The following is an 18666-nucleotide window of genomic DNA, read 5'->3' as shown; positions in this document are numbered from 1 at the left end:
TTTCTTTTTCCTCCTCTTTTTCCTCTCTGAGCTGCCTCATCTTCATGAATGGACCCACCGGCTTTCTGTGACATATTGTGCTATTTAAAGAGGGCAGGAATAATTTTATTAAAGAGAAGCAGTCAACTAATTTTAAATCCAAAGCTCGAGACTCTCTAGCAAAGTACAGCCCTGGGGATGGCTGTGGGGTTAAAGGGAAAACCTGAAGGAGACAGAAATGGGTTTGAATGTAATGTATGCATTTGCATACAAGAATATAGTTGCCTTAATAAAGCAGCGAGAGGCCAAACAGGGCCAGCCTCGGGCTTGCGTCGGCTCTGGAGGGAGCCCGGCTGGGGATGCTCGGGGCTTGGGAAGGGGGCCAGGGGTGCAGCGGAGGAAAGCATCATGGAGCCATGATGGCTCCGATCCTGCAGGGCCAGGATGAGACCCACAGCCTGGGTGGGTCAGTGATGGGGCATCACGGATGTCACCGGCTGCAGGATCAGGCCCCCAGACCCCTGTTGGCTCCTCCACCGCTGTCCCCACAAGCAAAGCCCCAGCTCTCAGCGGAGCTAATGGGACTTAGAGAGCTAATGCTTACTAATAAGAGAGTGTGACTGAATGCATGGGATTAAAAAATTAAAATGACAAAATAAGCTGCTTATGTAGCCCATCCAGCAACTGCCTGCTAGCAGCACCTGAAATCCCCCACTCTGGGCACCGCAGCCCACCGGGCAGGCCACGGGCACCTCCTCTGCCAGACACAGCTCCCGGCCAGGCAGGGGCTTGGACCTAATCTCCACACAGCATCTTCATTAGCAAGCACGCTTGTTAATATTTCACTGGGAGGCAGCACAAACTTGTTCAAGTACAGGCATCTACAGCTCAGGAGGGGCAATTAGCACCTGGGAGAAGTGCCTAAGTAATGCAGCTCATTTATTCAAATCACTTAAACCACCCACGGTGTCTCGCTTGCCTCAAAACAATGTGATTATAACAAATGTCTAACACAGCAAAGCCTGAAAGCCTTGGGGAGAAGGGATAAAATGCAGGAAATGGGATTGACTTAAACGCATGCATAAATCAGAGCATTCAATAAGGAGGGGAAACTAACTTTTAATCCCTTAATAAACTCATCGGTGTCTGGAAGGGGGGGCCAGGAGCAGCCCGGGCTCTGCTGCAGCGATGCAGCAGCTCTGCGCAGCTGGTGGGTCCGGGGCCGTGCACACCTCTGGGCGCAGCACCCGGCTCCACGGCCTCATCCGGCAAAGCGGCTCCTCCACGAGTGGCACGGGGCACCAGCTGGCCCTTCCCGCAGGGAACCGAGCGGGAAGCCCCGGGAGAGCAGGTGGGGCCAAGGGACAGCACGGTGCACTAAACCTGGCATCGGTGGGACCGGCAGCAGGATGCTGGGGTGAGTAACCCCGGTGGGAACATCACCCTGGCCCCGAACCAGCTCCCGAGGCTGGTTTGAGGTGCTGCTGCTGCTGATTTAGCCAGATGTTTGTTTTGGTTTTATTCATTCCCTTGGGATGCAGAAGGCAAAGTCCTTTAGAAAAGGAAAAAAAAAAACACCCCGACCTCTTCAACCGCTTCCACATCTGGAACCAGTGTACGTTCTTTTAACTTGTCATTAGGTCTGATGCAATTCAGAGAGATTTATCAGCCCAGGGGCACTGGGAACACATTAGGAAACGGCCTTCCTCCCCTGACGGAGAAAAATTTGATTAGCAAATCCCCCGGTACACTCGTGTTCCCACTTAAACCTTCGGGATACCCAGAAAGACGGCTAAAGCCTGCGCAGATTAGACGGGTTCGCCTGCAAATCCTGCTTTAGAGCTCATCCCTACAGGAGGCAGAGCTCAGCGCACGGCACCCACCCCCCGCCCCGCCACCCACCGGCAGCGGCGGCGGTCGCAGCCCCGGGCTCCGCTCCGCAGCCCGGCCCGGGCCGGCATCCGCCCGAGGCGGGACTCGAACCAGGGTATCCAGGCGCTCCTGCCGCCATTAGCGAGGCGGAAGCAGAAGCGCCCTCCCCCGGTAAACGCGCCCGCTGATTGGGAGCGCGCCCGTTCGTCGGGGCGGGGTGCACGGCGGGCGGGGGCTCGGCGCCAACGGCAGGGGGCAGTCGACGAGGATCGGGCTGCTGCGCTCCGACTGGCTGAGAGTGATGAATACATTAAAGCGGTGGCAAAAAGCGCGCGTCTCTGCTGTTTTAACGGGGTTTTCAGGGTTTTTCTACTCAAACGAGGAGTGGAAGTAAAAATTTCTTATCGGGATCGGAAAGAGATGTCAAACTGAGAAGGAAGAAAACGCGAACTTTTTCTCACTCGATCCTGTATAGAAGCAGCTTGATGGAGGTTTAAATAGCAGCGGGCGCAGGCGCAGAGCCGTGTTGTATGAAAGGAGAGAAGGTTAGCACTCCCCTTGATAAGGATGGAAGAGGCCCCAGTGGCCTGTACAACACGCATACGGTTAAGGCACTGCCACCTACTTCGTGGCATCTAACCATGTTTTTTTTTGGGGGGGGCGGGGGGAACCCTAAAAAACCAGCTCCCTCCGGTTCTCTTCACCCAGTTTCTCCTTTTCCCTCAGCCTAAGAGCACCCAGCAGAGCAGAGCCCCAGGGCGATAGCTAACTTTTTCCCTCGGCAGGTTGCAACACGCTGCGACCCCTACGAGCCTGCACCTAACGCAAGCGAAGCTATGCCTCTCCTGCTACAGAAGGGCAGGCCAGCCCAGTCATCACCATTAGCTAATCCTGACCATCAAACCACCCCTGACATGCCAGGCTGGATATAGTTATAGCTCAGTAGACAGGCCTCAGCATTATTCCCAGGTGGGATACTAGGGACTTAAACACCTTTACAAAGGACAGCTAGAAGATCCTTTACACCAGGGCTCTTCAGTTTGGGGGAAGAGAATAGCCCTGCTGGAGAGATTTCCTCCCAATAGCGGGGAAACCATCTCCTTTCATCGTAGCTCTTTGACTCAGACGACGGGGAAAGCCATAGCACAGCTGGGCAAGCAAAGCCACCCGCACACGCGCAGTTACATGGCAAGTTCTATGCTACAAAACATTGCTGAATCCATGTGAAAATGCTTTGCTGGAGTCATGTACCAGCTTCTCCACATGGATAAAGCAGCACAGCCACATCTTGCAACTGAAAAGTTTCACTGGCCTGTGAGAAAAAGACTGAAAAAAAAAATCATGACGTTAAGAAATTGATTATTTCAGCAGTGACGCTCACCAAGTCTAGAGACACAGTGTCCTTTCCTGGGGGTAATGAAAAACCTCAAGAGACAGTGATATTATTAATAGCCATTTTATAGCACCAGCTCAACATGAACTCTATTTTTATATTTTAAAAAGAAAAGCTATACCTCATGTCTTGCAGCTGTCTTCTTCTCTAAGGGTAAAGCAAGGCAGTCTCCGAGCAGCCACTAGAGGAGAGGTTTGTACTGTAATTGATTTTCAGTTATTATCAAGCACATGAGGTCGATAACAAAAAAAAAAATGGATTTTTGCTTCACCAGGAACAAAACATCCCCTTACAGCAGAACCCTTTGGGTGCAATAAAACCTGTGCCTCAACGTAATTCTTAACCAGCACAAGCTAAATCCTGGATCACCACTCAGCCTGCCCTGCCCCGTCTGCATGGAGAGGGCAGCAGGATTCCTTTCCCCTTAGCTAAAGGTCTCTGTGAGGGTTTGTACTAATGTTGCCTCTGCCGAGGACACCTTCAGTTCAATCTTCTTACTTTCTTTAAACAAATTGTGACTTGAGTTATGCTCCTCGTTTCTTTCTCCACAACAGATGTAAAGCACCACGGCGCTGTTCCTCCTCCTTTCTTCCTCCTCCCCTCCTCACTCAATGGAGCTGCTACAGAAATACTTCCTTCTAAAGGTGTTTTTAAGGGAGGCTTCTTTGGACAGACACTTCACATTAGTACACTCTTACCACAAGCATACACATAAAATCCCACCTTTTTATTATGGCACATGGTATTTTTTTTTTTGGATGTGTAAATACCACATGGGTATGACAAAAAGGGAAAGAAATACCAACGCTGAAATAGATACAGAGTCATGCCATTATCAATACAGTTTCATACGATGGATTTTCAAGATACAAAAGTCTGGGTTTTTTCTTTTTACATTGAAATAACTTTACAGTGTTCTGTGAGCTTGCTTTATAACCAGAAGAGAAAAAAAAAAAATTAAAATATGCTGAGAACAACTACAAGCAGGATTCATTTTAATGGTTAACAGAAGAACTGTAACTTTGCTCTAGAACAGCATCTATTAAACACACGTAACAAGAGGTAAGCAACTATACAGAAGGTAAGAGGAGATTTTCACCACAGGAGTCATGTCAGGGGCAGGAAGAGGGAAATCTGGAACTGCATGGTTTTATTTGGTCACAAAGTTTGAGCTGAGTGTTTAAAATGAAGCACCCTTAAAGATGCAGTACTCCTATTTACTTCCCAAGAGACTAGAACCTACATTCTGGGAAAAAAAAAAATAAAAAATTAGACATTTTAAAAAAATTCCACACATCTCTAGGCTCGTGACTTAACTTACTGTTACAAAGTAGACTGGCAGCTCTTCCTTAAGCAGCAACAGCGCCCAGAAGTAATGCCACCATAAAGTACAGTATCTTTGGGGTGTCCAATACAAGGCTGACACTTCTAACGCGATGTCAGAATGATCCATTTGTCTGCCAAAAGATTAGGCAAGAAAAGGAGACACTGCATCTTTTTTTTTTTTTTCCACCACGTTGCCCGGTTCTAGCAAAGAGCTAAGACGTTTTCTTTGGGCCAAGACTAACAGAAACCACTTTATCAAATATTCTTCAGGTTTCCTGCCAAACTGGATTTATTATTCTCATGTGGTTTTTTAATATTTTTTTAAAAACATTTTTTCCTGACAGTCTCTAAAGTGATACTGGAACGTTTAACAGTCACTCTTCCACAGTTTAATTGTTTTGTCGTTTTCTAGTGCCGCTGATGCAATGATGTTTTCTGTTGGGTGACAAGCTGTTGAGATTACAACATCTAAACAAAGAGAAAAGATATACAAATATCATTATTTACAGCAATGAAATCTGGTTCATAGCGGGCATTTCTGAAAATGAATGTGTATTGCTACTGCATTTTAAAACAGCATAGCCAAGTTACTATTTCCTTGTAGCAGAATTACAAACACATTATTCATAAATATTTTCCAACTACTGCTTCTCTGCGAGAGGAAATACTAGCAAAAAAGAATTGAGAGTAGTAGTTGGAAAGTGTTTGACAGGTTTCAAAATGTGAGAACTCTCCAGATTCTAGTTCTTGCTTACTTCACAGGCAAAACTCTTGGCATATTATGTCAGAGACAGCTAATAAAAACCCAGGTCAGTTTTTTCTTTCCATGTAAGGTATTCCCAACGTCCTATTCAATGCTTAGATAGCACTTCATCTTCAGAGCCTTGCCCTAGGCTGAAAATGAAAACCTGCTGCCACTGCCCGTGCTTACAGTCCAAATCAATGGTCCTGCAAAGGAATAAGCACGCTTAGATTCCACAGCACAGTTCCTTCTAGTCGGTACAGTGAAAGTGCTGCTCTCTTGTGGGATTCAGACTGAAGTACCCGTCAGGTGACGTCTCCATACGCGCTCAACTCTGCCTTCAAGAGCAGGACCACATCAGTCCTTATCCTTTCAAGAGCTGCAGCTTTGGAAGGTGTTAATAGGCAATTCAAAGTCCCTAATATTATGAGTCCCTTAAGTATCTTGACCAGTTCTGAACTCAAGGAAATCTCCTTTGTAAGCTGATGTCAAAGTTCTTACAGTGAAAGAATAAACACTTGCAATGCCCACAAAAAACCCTTCATAAAAAGGAGTGAACTCCTAGGGTTCAATTAAGCTTCAGCCAGTCAAGAATTTATGGGTCTGACATAAATTAGTTTACATCAGAGAGAAAATGCTCAAGCTAAGCCCTCATTACAAGCTGACATGACGGATATTCCATCAATAAAACCAAAATCCTCTTCCACACCTGTGTGTCCTTGTAATTTCTGTACAATCTCTTTTGTCTGAAGGTTCCAAATATAAACCAGGTTGTCTTCTGAACCAGACACGATCCACTGGAGGAGCAGAGAAAAAACACAGTTATTTTAATCTTTCTCCTCATCTATATCTAACTGCTATTATTGAGTAAACATATCATTGTCATCATATGAAAGGGAACTTCCAACATTATATGACTGCTTGATGCCGTTCATTCTCTCTCAGCCTCTATTCAGCGCATGTAGGCAGCAGAAAGTTTTGTTCCACCCTGCGTGTGCCAGAGGAGGAAAACTAACGGAGCAAAAAGTGCTAAGGTGGTTCTGTGTTAGGACTTAACCTCTGCTGATTTGTTCTGTCATCTCAACCAGAACACACCAACCTATCATCTGATGGCCGATTGCTGTGTGGCTATGGCGAACCGATACACAAGCAGCCGCTCTCCTGCTGCAGGCAAAGTCCTTTTCTACTGCTGCAGTGGCAGGAGCCTGCAATGGGACAGCGGGCCCACCTAGAAACACAGACACCAGAGGTGCTCAGAGGGACTTTCCTAGGACACCCTCTTCTCCCACCGCACTATGGCACCAGTGAACCAGCACCCACCAAAGGAGGTTTCCATCCCCAAACTACTGTTTCTTCTACAGAGAAAAGCAGTAAGAACCGCACATTGGTAAAAAGCATCTCAAATAAACACTAACCTTTCCACCAGTAACGGAGAAATTTGCAAATATGCAGTACTTCTCATTTTTGTGTCCTGTGTATGTCTTCAGGCACTGAAAGTGAAGAGCCACAAGACATTAACACAGCTGGGAGGTAGTTTTCCTCAGTCAAGGACAAACTCTCTTGGCAGAAAAGACTAAATATATCTGCCTGTGTTTCCCACCCTGCCAACTTATCTAGAGGATGCAGAGGGCATCTCTGCCCTAGAACACTAAACAATTTTGAAGGGAAAAAAAAAAAAAAAAAAAAAGCCCTAAATTTGTCACATTACCACAAAGAGAGCAACAGCAATTTATTGTTCATAAAGAGAAAAACGCAGAAATATAGTTTCACTTAATGTCTTGGGGCTATGCAGGAGCCCAATCACTTTTTTTTTTTTCCCAAAGGCATCTTTAGTCATAGAATCATAGAATAGTTTGGGTTGGAAGGGACCTTTAAAGGTCATCTAGTCCAACCCCCCCGCCGTGGGCAGGGACATCTTCAACTAGATCAGGTTGCTCAGAGCCCCGTCCAACCTGACCTGGAATGTTTCCAGGGATGGGGCATCCACCACCTCTCTGGGCAACCTGTGCCAGTGCTTCACCACCCTCAGCGTAAAAAATTTCTTCCTTGTATCTAGTCTAAATCTACCCTCTCTTAGTTTAAAACCATTACCCCTTGTCCTATCACAACAGGCCCTGCTAAAAGTTTGTCCTCTCCAATAAAGGGGTACTAACACTTCTTTCTATAATATTCATAAAATGTTAAGCAAGTTTAAAAAGCACATATGAAATCCAGATTTTTCCTATAAGCTTACTTAAGTCTACATAGTGAGGCAGGACTGTTTTTACCTTTCCTTTGCTGTAGTCCCAAAGTTTAAGAGTGCTAGAAAACAAAAGAAAAACAAAGATTTTAGTTCTTGGGTTTTTTTCATCTGACAACTTCCTAGCAGCAGAAAAAGTTTCTCCATACCAGAGTTCTTAAAGTCTACATGGATCACTTCAGCCTGGCTTTGGAATGCAGCGTTAGTTAACCCCGAAGTATCAATTTTACTGCCATGCCATTCATATTCTCCTCCATAAAAAAGGGTCTATTTAAGTGTTTTCCCACACCTGCAAGTTTCTTTATAAATAATGACCAGACAGCTAGGGAAACGATGGGCTGGATAACAGACAAATTACAGTGAGAGAGGATAAGGTGGTTTGGCAGACATCCCCCAATTCCCAACGCATCCAGAAGATTCGTACAGATTTCATTAAACAATCTTTCTCAGGGTGAGAAACCCACTAGAACCAGGGATGGCCCTACAAACTATCCCTTTCCCCCAGCTGTTTTAAAATCAAATCCTGCTGAAAGTAGCTACGGACCAAAATACACACGCACTGCCCTAATTTTTCAACTTGCAGTCCTGCACCAGGGTGTTTCAGGGGAGTAAACACTGGACTGCGGCATCCTCAACCCGTTCAAGCCTAAGGCAGTGCAGAGCAAGTGACTAAGCACGCTGCTGAATACAATTTGGACATGAAGCAAGTCACTTGTTTCAGGCAAGCACTAGGCTCTTCCACAGACTAAGCAAGCCCCACGCATGTCCAGATACAGACCACCTGTACTGATACCCAGGCTACTGCCAGAGTTGGCAAGATAGTTCCCTTTCTCTTCCCCAGGGAGCCTAACCTGTGTTTTCTCTGCTTCTCATTGACTAGTTGAAAGAGGCAGGCAACAGCCTGTGGTATCTTTTGTACAAAGGTGCTCAGAGAGGGAGGGCATCAACCTCACAACCTAGGAAAGGAAGGTCTCAGGAAAGCAACAGCATCATTACCGTCTGTGAACAGAGATGATAGACCAGCTAATCCCTTCTTAGTAGCTGCATGGAAATTCCCCAGGTGAATCATTCTCAATACAATCAGCCCACCTGCGCTGCTTTTATGCCTTACACACAAAGTTATTTATATATTGCAGCCTTCTCTAGGCTAGATTTTCTGTCTCTCGATGTTACAAAAGAATCATACGATTAATGCAAGGAAATGCTGAGGTTTTGAAAGGTACAAGGAGGAATGAATGGGTGTTGCAGTCACCAAGCAGTGCTAAAAAGACCCAAGTCCTGCCCGTGCCGTTAGCAAAGCACACCACCTTGCAGGCTTTTTAAGTTTGATAGTATATATGAACTTGTGTAGTACCATTACTATGATAGCTAAACAGCAGCAAAATAGACGTTTTATCTGATACTCATAAACACTTCAAAGCCTGGGGTTTGGTTTTTTTTTTTTTCCCCTTTTTTAATACCTACTTGTCCAAAGTTGCAGCTAGTATGTATTTGCCATTTGGGGAGAATTTCACAAAAGACACAGGAGGGTTATCATCATCTACAGTGAAAACAAAAGCGATATTAAACAGTGCACAGTTGTATTGTCTCACTGACAGATAATTTCTTTTGACAATAGTTTGTCGTTAATTGTTTCACCGAAACAAGCTTTCAGTTTTGTCATCCTTTGGTACTTCAAGAAAAAGAGAGGCGTAAGAACAGTGATTGTTTTCAGTAATTTAAGAAAAGGATATTAAGCATTTTTCTCACAAACATTTTAAATAACCCTTTGTAACTGAACTTTCCTTCCTTGCAACAATACATATCAGAGCAAGACCGTATCTCCACCTTTTAAAAATCATTATATTAGAATACATGCCATTGATTTGCAGTGCCATATAACTTGTCTATATAATGCTTTATAAGAATATGAAGGACTAGGGAATATATGCCCAACACATGGTTTCCTTTTATTAGCCATGTTCACAAGATGCCTCATGCCTCTTGCAATAAAAACAGGCAGCTTGTTGTCGTGATTTGACTACAGTTGTGTAGTCGCAGACTACCTGGTTGTGCTGTTGGATGCGATGAAAACAACTCTGTCGTTACAGCTCTGAACTGCTGCACAGCAAGCACTACACAGCTCAACAGTAGAAAACTTTGGAAAACTCTCATTTGTCCATCTATACTACATAACACTCAAAGCTTAAGCAAGTTCCCATTCACACGAGAGGATAGTTCCCCTCATCGCGATAGATAGGAGGACAATAGTGTACTAACAGAATGGTAGGGAGACAGTAAAATAGAGCTTAAGAAAGCCACTGTTCACAGCAATGATGCAGAATATCTATGTCACAACTTAATAACGAAGAATGGAGCACAAACAAGTAGTATTCCTACATACCAATCAGTGTTTTCAAGCACTGGCCTGATGCTGTATCCCAGATTCGACTATTAAAAACAAACAAGAATCATTACTATTGGTTTTGAAGTCTTTGTTCCGATTTTAACGTTACAAATACAAGCTTTTTAAAAAAAGTCCTTTTTTTTAAATGCAAAAGGTTTGAACAGTGCTGTAGACAAGAAATAACCACTTACCAGAGTCCATCATAGCTACTTGACACTATCAGGGATCCATCACGATTAAAATGCACCTGTGATATTATAGAAGGGGAAAAATAACTTTACTGATGTTCACAAAGATCAAATTTTAGGAGTTGAACACCTTCTGTTTTTCCTTCATTTGAATGGATACTGCTGTATTCCAAGCTCCTTTTACCTATTAAATGAACAAGATTTGAAACAGAGCGTATTATGGAACTACCCTGCTCTGGACTTCAGTAACAGCTTGGAACAACACGAAAGCAACAGACGTACAGGCTCTTCGCTGATCCTCAAGTGACCACAAACCTGTGCCCCAGCATCAGACTGCTAGACTCAGGCATGACTGGCACACCACTATTCACTGCTCCCCACATTAACACCCAAGACCAAAATCCATATCTATCTTACAGAAAACACCGTTCATTTAATTCTCTTTGAGCAATGACCACTGGCAAATCCACCACAGCCCGTCCACTACACTGTGTAAGGGCTTGATAATAAGAGTTAGAGCACAAACCCACTCCTCTACAAACAGAGGCAGGAGAGGAGCTCTCTTAACAAAATAAGCGTGTTAGTGTGTTCATTTATCAGAAGGGACTTACAGCTGAAACTGGGTCAGAATGAGCAGGCAACGTCTTGAGGCACTTCCCTGTTTTCACATCCCATATCCTCACGCTTTCGTCAAACTGAAGATTGAAGAAATGCACAAGGTGGTTTAATGATGCATCTATTCAAGGCATGCAAGGTGTTATAGCTTGACTAGATGCACACGCATCAGAAAGCCTAGGACACAAGCACCACACAGGGCAAAAATAACAGACTGGGAACATAGCTCCCTGAACTCTTCCTCTCCATGCAGGAAACCTGCATGTTGAGGATGGTTTAAGGGCTTGACTGTGTCCCCAAGCAAAGACAGCGGTGACACTGCACAGTTCATCTGACTACAAGCCGTGTTTGTGGAGGAAGACAGAGAACCGAAATGGTAATGGGTTGTGACCGGTACCCCCTGCTCCCAACCCCTGGTAATACGGTTAGCATAACTAACACCATTTTATAAGGCAAGCATCCATTCTCTGTCACTGAGCGGATCACTTATTTGTTCCCTTCCCCTCATTATCAGGCCCTGAAGGTCCTGTGAACCAAGTAGACAAACCAAACGGATTTCTTCTTCCCCTCCCTATTGGCCTCAAGATTCCTGGGCACCAGGCCGGTTACTCCCTTCCTTGCCGGCCTTGAAGGTCCCAGGCACCCGGCCAACCCGGTGGTGGTGGTCACCCCGTCCCAGAACAGGGAAGCGTAACAGCATACAGAGCACTGTCTACAAAATCAAGCAGTTACCAGTCCTAAGCAGGGAACCTGGACCAGAACTGCTGCTGGACAGTGAGACCGTGACCCCGCCGGTAGCCAGGGACGCCCCCACCATCATCTGCTTCCTCCAAGGATTGAGTCAGTGACTCTTATTCTTTTATTTTGTATGATTTTCAAGTCTAGATTACGATTGTTCTATTGATACAGCAAATCGCGTATTAAGATCTGACCCAATCTGCAGAGGGTCCAGGTGATTAGAAGTCGTACTTTAAGTTAGGATCTAGGTGATGAGAAATTATAAGTTAAGTTGTATTATATACTCTGTATTATGCTACCTATAAATTGTACTACATTGGTTCTGCTTGCAGAAATCCTGTGCCATTCTAATCATAAATTCTGTGCTATACTAACCATAATATCCTGTTAAGAAACAAGCTTTAATTGTAACTACGATTTAGTGCCGTTATCGTTCTGCCAAGGATCTCTAAAAGAACCTGTCTGTCCCCTTAGGGTCGAGTGACAGGGGCGTGCAGCACTGCTTTGCACAAAGAAAGAAAAAAAAAAAATCACTTACTGATCCAGACACGATGAGGTTTGACTGAGGGTTGAAGTTGCAGCAGAAGACGTAGTTACTGTGCCCTTTCAATGTCTTTAAGCACTTACCCTGAAATAAGATTTAGCAGAGTTAAATATACGGCATCCTTCACAGCTATAAATGCATTCAGGTAAGCTGCATTAAGGTTAATCACTGTGCAGCGCACAAAGAAACCACCTCTAACCCCAGATTTAGATGGGCAGAGGACGAGCTACAGCAAAACAACAGGAAAGAAAAAAAAAAAAAAGAGACATTTTTAATGACTGCAGCCAAATTGTAAACCCTTTGGGCAACTCAGGAGAACCAAGCAGTTTAACATACCCAATCAAAATTCAACCAAATTATCCAGTTCTCATTGTGATCACAGAAAAGGAAGGGGGAGAGAAGCGAAGACAAGTGAAGCTATAATAAGAAGTTACAAAAAGGTTTCATCTGAGAGGCTGCTTTCAGAAATGAAGCCTGCAGTTGCATTGCCACCATAAGGCTTAAGCGCTCTCAGAAGATAACCAGACTCCTCATGGTACCCATAAGCATCCCCCCCTTTCCAAAACCAGACAGCATAACTCACTCATCCTCACAGCCCATTCAACAAGCAGTTCATTATAAGCAGGAAAGAGTATTACCCAAAGAGGAGCCAGTGCTTAAAACCCTACCTTCTCTCATCATAGCACATCAGGGCTGTCTCTCAGAAGAACATGAGTTAAGATGCCAATGCTGGGGAGAAGAAAGGGAAATAATAGGTTCTGCCCTTACCGAGCTTACATCCCATATTTTGAGAGTTTTATCATCGGAGGCAGAGACAAGAAGGTTGGAATCTGATGACCAAGCAACATCAGAGATACCCTAAAACAAAGGAAAACAATCGTCTTCTCAGCTCTGTTTGTTCACTGACACAGGAAAATGGAAAACACAGACCGCATATTATATTCACAGCTGAAGCTTGAAAGAAAATTCAGCATTGAGAGTTGGGAATTCATTGATTTGACTGGGTTAACAGCTCCTTTGACACTTGTTCATTTTAAGCTGAGCCACATACTCCAAACACATCAATGGCTTGTTCACATAGCTCTTACCGTGGCCACCAACACCCCTTCTTGGAATTCATAAACAGTATGCTGTATAAACTAATCTGAATAAGTGGCTTCTCTTCATGACAAATGGCTTGCTCTTTACGGTCTGAGTCCCTAAGGACTAGAGAAGAACAAGATTCTGCTGTTTTTTTCTTTTGGTGAATCTTCATTTTTGCTTATGAAACTTTAAAAAAAAAGCACGTAAAAAACTTTAGAAAACAAAACTGAAGAGTTTGGGAGTTTGTGTTTTCTTCAGAACTTTGAAAAATGAGTAAGTGTTGTGTTTATGTAGGCAAACCCACAAAAAAAATTCAATCTCCTTAAAAGGCAAGCCATTCTGTTCCATATACAAAGGAAAGATGGAACAGGACACAGTGTTAGAGTCTACAGGGATTTTCACCCAAGAAGGCACTGCCCGTGTCTGAGGTTGGTGTTCCTGAAATGGAGGGGCTCAAGAAAACGGCTAGGCAGCATGCACGTAGGTACTCCACTATCAGCCTGCACTTCACCCATATTTCCAGCCTGACCCGGTATTACTTCAGCAATTCCAGTCCCAGGCTGTTGTGCAGGACTGTATAAACAAAGTACAAAACGAGACTGAAGAACAAACCTACACAAGTCAAACTAACCAAGAACGGAAATTTCTGGATGAGGAAAAGAAAGCAAAATTCTTTACAAGTAAATTCACTTTCAAGTGCACAGTAATCTCCTCATACTTACCAGTTTATGACCAGATATTGTTTTTTCAAACTTGCCATCATATGCTCCCCAAATTTTAATGAGTTTGTCAGCAGCTGGAAAAGAATGTGCCAGTTAAGAGATTAACAGCACTAACAGATACAGCTGTCCCTTCCAGGTGGAAAGAAATATGTTAGCTACAGCTCTGCAAACAGCGGGTAGTTCTCCCTCCCCAAGCGGACCTAAGTGTATAAGGTAATATGTAATTGGTAAAGAACAGTTTCCTACATGCCAAGCTGCAGCAGCTGAGATTACATAAACTGCCTGGAATGCACAGAGCCTCCAGCAGCTTTAATTTCTCTGATGACAACTTGGCTTTCTACTTTTGTTTTAGATTGCCAGTGGTAAAAGTAGTACCGTTCCACGAGGAACGCCGAAACGTTTTTGCCCAAGAAGAACAAAAATTACACCACAAGCTGGACTGAAGTAATGCCTCCAAAAACCCAGACATATTATCTATGTTAACTTGCAAAGCACGCCAGAGAAAAAGATTGATATTTGCCAGAGGTAGAGGTTGGAAAACCTGGGCAGGGGAGAGAGGGGACTTTCATGAGGATACTTTAACATAAAAATGATTTATATATGGTACACTGCACTGGTCTTATTAAGGCAACTTGCAGTTAAGCCAAAGACCTAAGCCATTCCCATGTCTGGAAGATGTTCGAGTGGCCCTCACCATCATATTCAATAATGTTCTTCTTTCCAATCGCCCTTTCCTTATATATGGATCCTCTCCGGATCACTGAGGGTCATATAAACACATTTTCAAAGGAAAGCTGTCAAGCAATGTTGACTACCAAAAAATTTTAGGAAATACCAAAGCTGACAGGAAGAGGACTTGATCTACCACTTAAGAGAGCAAGTAGTGAAACACTATTTATAATAACCTTCTGCACATTTCACTGGGGTAATCAAAGGCTCTGACTTATTAAATGCCACAGGCACACAGCACAGAAGCATGTGGCCAGTCCACCACAGCACACTCTACAGTCCAGCCTAGTAGCGCAAAGCTACCTTCCTTATTTCCCAGAGCTAAGCTTTTGCCTGCAGATACTGTACACAAAGTGTAATTTAAAAGCTTAAGCTATGTCTTTAGCGATACAGAAGAGCACAAGGGTTTCCTTTGCACAGGAAAAGAATCCTGTGTTTGCTTTTGCCCATTTGCTCAGTAAAGAAAGCTGAACAGGTGAGGACTCTCCAACTTGGCAACACATAGAAGGATCCAGTGTTCAAAGTAACAGAACTTAAAAGCTTAAAGCAGATTATCTCAAAGACTGACAGCTTTGGTATTGCTCCTTTTAAGAAAAACCATGACACAACATCCCTCCTCCATCTGATGAAGGTAACGCTAAAGACAGGCAGCTCTCCAAGGCCCACATTTGCATGTTTTAGATGAGATAAAAAGAAAGCAATACTTACAGGAGCTGGCTAGCCACTCTCCATTAGGACTAAACTTTACTGATGAGACTGCCTTTGTATGTCCCGCTAACGTGAACTTTAGAGCATAGTTTGGTTTTACTGGTGCAGGCTGTAAGAAAAATATGTATGAATGAGTTGAATAAATTCCAAATTTAGTATCTCAGTGACAAGCTCTGTATCAGACTGGGTCAGTACACAGTAATGGACTGCATGAATGTTCACTATAATAGAGATTCTAGCATTTACATTCCCCCCCCCGCAATTCAAAAAACAACAAAACAAACACCCTTGCTGTCTGGGGCCAGCAGTGCCTTACCGTTGTGTGCACAACACCAGCTCATCCTTGGTATGAATTTCATCCAAGCCAATAACAAACAGGTGAAAGTAATCCAACAGTCCAGCCATAAAGCGCTTGGTAGATCAAGATAATACCCTCGGTACTGATCTGTGTAGTGCTTTTAAATGTTTGCATTTTCATCCTTATCATAAATCAAATCACAGGCCAATTCCTCCATACCCCTAAAATACCTTTTTTTTTTCCCTTTTCACCCTTTGCGAAGGCTTTGTGGTTAGACAGTAACATCTCCTTTGAGCATCTGCAGGCTTCAAAGAATGTGAATTCCCCACTTTGCAACTACAATCATAGATTCACCAATTCTCCAGTCACCTCTAGACACTCCAAAGATACAACCAACCTGCCTTTCTAATGCTCAAAGTGACAAGAAGTATTTCGTTCACAAGAACATCCACTAAACCAAAAAAAACCCCTAGCATGACAAAAGAGGCTGTACTCCATTCGCTCTTCCCATAAAATCCTCAGCACGTTTTCAGCTCGAGACAACAGCAGAAGCAGAAATCTGGAGAAGTTCTTAATCTATATTAGAATTCAATTCTCTAATTCTGGTTTGCCCGTTGAACATGCAGGTAGTTGCCGTGTGTATTTAAACGGATATTGTCTGGAGCCCCACACACACCTTGCTCTGATTGGTTGAGGAAGAAGGAGTAGATTGTGTTTTGGTGGATTCTGCATCTGGCTTCTTTTCTTCTGTTGCCATGGTTCTGAAGCTGGCAAATGAGACTTATGGTGCTTGAAGGGGAGAATGAATGTGCTGCTTCAAAAGGCAGCCCTTGCCACAGAGAGGAAAACCGCACTGAAATGAAAACCTGGAAGAAAAACAAAATATTCTCATTAGCTGTCAAAAAGATTCTCAGCGGCTAGAAGAATGAGATTAGCCTAACTGCAGGTCACCTGAAGCCAGTATGAAAAACCATATTCTATATCTGTTTAGCAACACAGCAGTATTTCAGGCCCTCAGACCTGCTAACGTGCAAGACCAAGAACCCAAGCCATGGCCTTTTATCACTTCCTGGAAAGCTTTTTTCCATCCTGCTCCATTCCACACAGAAATAAAGCAGAATAGCTTTCAGGTGTGGCAGGGTGTTCGTATCATATTCTCCAAATTACTTCTGACAAGTACTTAGTGCATAGTAAATACAACGGTTTGTACAAAAGGTGGAAGGAACAGTCCAAGGCCTCTTTTTCACATTTATTACGGTACAGAACACAAGACCATAACGAACACAAAAAATAACGGGCATTTCCACATCTTAAGACCCTGCTAGATTCCTTTCACTTCAGAACGCCAGCATTTCAGTCTCATACTTCCCTCCTAAAGGGTATGAGCGTCAAATCAAACCCTTCTCCGCCCGAGACTTTCACCTGACTGAAAGCCAGCCTTGTATTAGTCTCACCAGACTTGCTTTCTGTAACAAAACCCGACGAAGTGCTGTGCCAGTATTCCGTAATCAGGGCTGATGCTGCAGAGGGAACAATCTCCATTGCAGCTCAGCTACATTTCAGCTTAGTAACAGAATAACCTCCAGCTCACACTGTAAGGATTTGTCTTCAAAGCATGCTCGCAATATCCTACCATTCTTTTTGCGGGTGGCAGCAGATTTGGGAGCAATAGCATTTGCTCTTCCAGCGACTACTGGCGTTTTAAGCATCTCCTTCTCGGAAGGGGAAAGGAGGGCACAGAGCAAAGCGCTACTAGTTGCCTGTCTGCTTTAATAAGCCCTCTCTACAGCGTGGATAAATCACCGGTCGCAACAATAAGAAAATTAAAGTTTTCTAATGCAGATCAGATTCTTTTCATCTGGAACTAATCTGGGAACTTCGGCGAGCACGCATCCTGCTGCCGGCGCCCAGCTCCGCCTGCACCGCAGCATCCTCCCGCACAAACCCCAGCGCCGGCACCCGGCTCCCACGCCCGAGGGGTTCCCTGCAAACGCCCAGCAACCGGCACAGCCCCCGCCGCCGGGCACGCGGTACCGACACACCCACCGGCCACCAGCGCCGCGGCCGCCGGCTACAGACGCCCCTTCCCCGCCCGCCCTCGCCTCGCCACGCTCGGGGAGGGGGGAGGAGTTCCCTGCGGGGAGCCCAAACTTTCGGGGGGCCGGGCGGGCGGCTCCCCGGCCCGGCCCGCTGCAGCCCCGCACGGCCGCGGAGCCGCCCGCATGCACGCGCGCCTGCACCGCCCGCGGCGCGTGCCGGCCCGCGGGTCCCCGCGCGGGAGGCGAAGGCGGGAGGGCGGCGGCGCGAGGCAGGGCCGGGCCCGGCGCGCGCCCCCCGCGAGGCGGGCGGCGGGACGAGGCGGGAGGGGGGGGGGGGAGAGGGTTCCGCGCGCTGCCTGAGGGGAGGCGGCGCCGCGCGCGGGGAACGGCGGTGCGGGAGCACGGCGGCGAGGAGACGGGAGGGGAGCCGGCCCGCCCCCGCGCCTCTCGGTGACTTACCGGGGGAAGGGGGAGGGACGGGGGGGCGGCGGCGGCGGCGCCGCCGCCTCCTCCGCGGCGAGGAGGAGCGCGGCCGCGGGAGGGGAGGGGGGACGCGGCGGCGGCAGCTCCGGGGCCGCCAGGCGGGGGAATGCGGAACGGCGCATGCGCGGTCCGGGCCAAAGGCTGCACAATGCCGCTCTCTCCCGGGAGCGCTACGGCAAGGCCCGAGAGCCAAAAAGAAGCGCTTGCGCGCGCGGGCGGCGCCTCAAAGGGGCAGGCGCCGCCTTGGCTTCGGCCTTTCTCCCGCCCTCCCCACTCCCGCTTTCCCGGGCTGAGCGGCAGCGGCCGGCGGGGAGGAGGTCCCGAGCTCCGTGTCGTGCTCTCCCTCCGCCACGGGTAAGGCCCCTGAGCCGCTGCCCTTACCCTGGGTGGCTCTGTGGGGAGCGGGCATCGAGGGCAGCAGCAGGCAGCGCCCTGCCCGGCCTGTGGTGCGGAGCGGGTCTCGTCAGGGCCCCATCCAGCCCTGCGTGGCATTCCCGTGCAGCGCAGATCAGGCTGGGCGCTGGCGGTCAGGTACGCAGCCGCTTAACACGCGGGCAGGGCTCTGCCCCCATCTGTCGCAGC

The 18666-nt window shown here is 46.2% G+C and overlaps 2 protein-coding genes and 1 non-coding gene across 5 annotated transcripts in view; 2 read left to right on the top strand and 1 right to left on the bottom strand.

The window, feature by feature from the left end:
- The first annotated feature begins 2374 nt into the window (after positions 1-2374).
- Positions 2375-2502, top strand: LOC143168880 (U6atac minor spliceosomal RNA). The gene has a single exon (XR_012996797.1). It is a non-coding gene; the product is annotated as a U6atac minor spliceosomal RNA (small nuclear RNA).
- A 1450-nt stretch (positions 2503-3952) lies between these two features.
- Positions 3953-18484, bottom strand: WDR5 (WD repeat domain 5). Of its 3 annotated transcripts, none has more exons than XM_076355398.1 (14): positions 18466-18484; positions 16239-16428; positions 15265-15373; positions 13828-13901; positions 12791-12880; positions 12017-12106; positions 10737-10820; positions 10129-10184; positions 9935-9981; positions 9016-9091; positions 7580-7613; positions 6728-6802; positions 6022-6109; positions 3953-5038 (listed from the first exon to the last, which is right to left on the bottom strand). In XM_076355398.1, exons 2-14 carry the CDS (start codon positions 16317-16319, stop codon positions 4938-4940), a joined length of 1005 nt encoding a protein of 334 aa, XP_076211513.1. In that variant the 5' UTR covers positions 16320-16428; positions 18466-18484; the 3' UTR covers positions 3953-4937. The 3 variants fall into 3 exon arrangements, with proteins under 3 accessions (XP_076211513.1, XP_076211511.1, XP_076211512.1); XM_076355396.1 differs by lacking the exon at positions 18466-18484 and adding an exon at positions 18061-18136; XM_076355397.1 differs by lacking the exon at positions 18466-18484 and adding an exon at positions 17196-17229.
- Positions 18373-18666, top strand: part of BRD3 (bromodomain containing 3) — a 46566-nt gene continuing 46272 nt past the window's right edge. Inside the window, exon 1 of the mRNA XM_076355390.1 lies at positions 18373-18438. The gene's annotated coding sequence lies outside the window, so the exon portion shown is untranslated. The remainder of the gene's footprint in view (positions 18439-18666) is intronic.

The sequence above is a fragment of the Aptenodytes patagonicus genome, chromosome 18, assembly GCF_965638725.1.
Source record: "Aptenodytes patagonicus chromosome 18, bAptPat1.pri.cur, whole genome shotgun sequence".
In the NCBI taxonomy this organism is placed as follows: Eukaryota; Metazoa; Chordata; class Aves; order Sphenisciformes; family Spheniscidae; genus Aptenodytes; species Aptenodytes patagonicus.
The sequence above is the reverse complement of the archived record's forward strand: the minus strand, read 5'-3'. Positions and strand labels throughout refer to the sequence as shown.

Bases quoted from the DNA above. Each gene is read 5' to 3' on its own strand.
- WDR5 (XM_076355398.1), bottom strand. From the start codon at position 16,319: ATGGCAACAGAAGAAAAGAAGCCAGATGCAGAATCCACCAAAACACAA. The intron at 10,821-12,016 runs GTAAGTGATTTT...TTCAATCTTCAG, and splicing joins ACCTCATCGTGTCTGGATCA to TTTGACGAAAGCGTGAGGAT. The intron at 5,039-6,021 runs GTGTGGAAGAGG...CTCTTTGTTTAG, and splicing joins GAAATTACAAGGACACACAG to ATGTTGTAATCTCAACAGCT.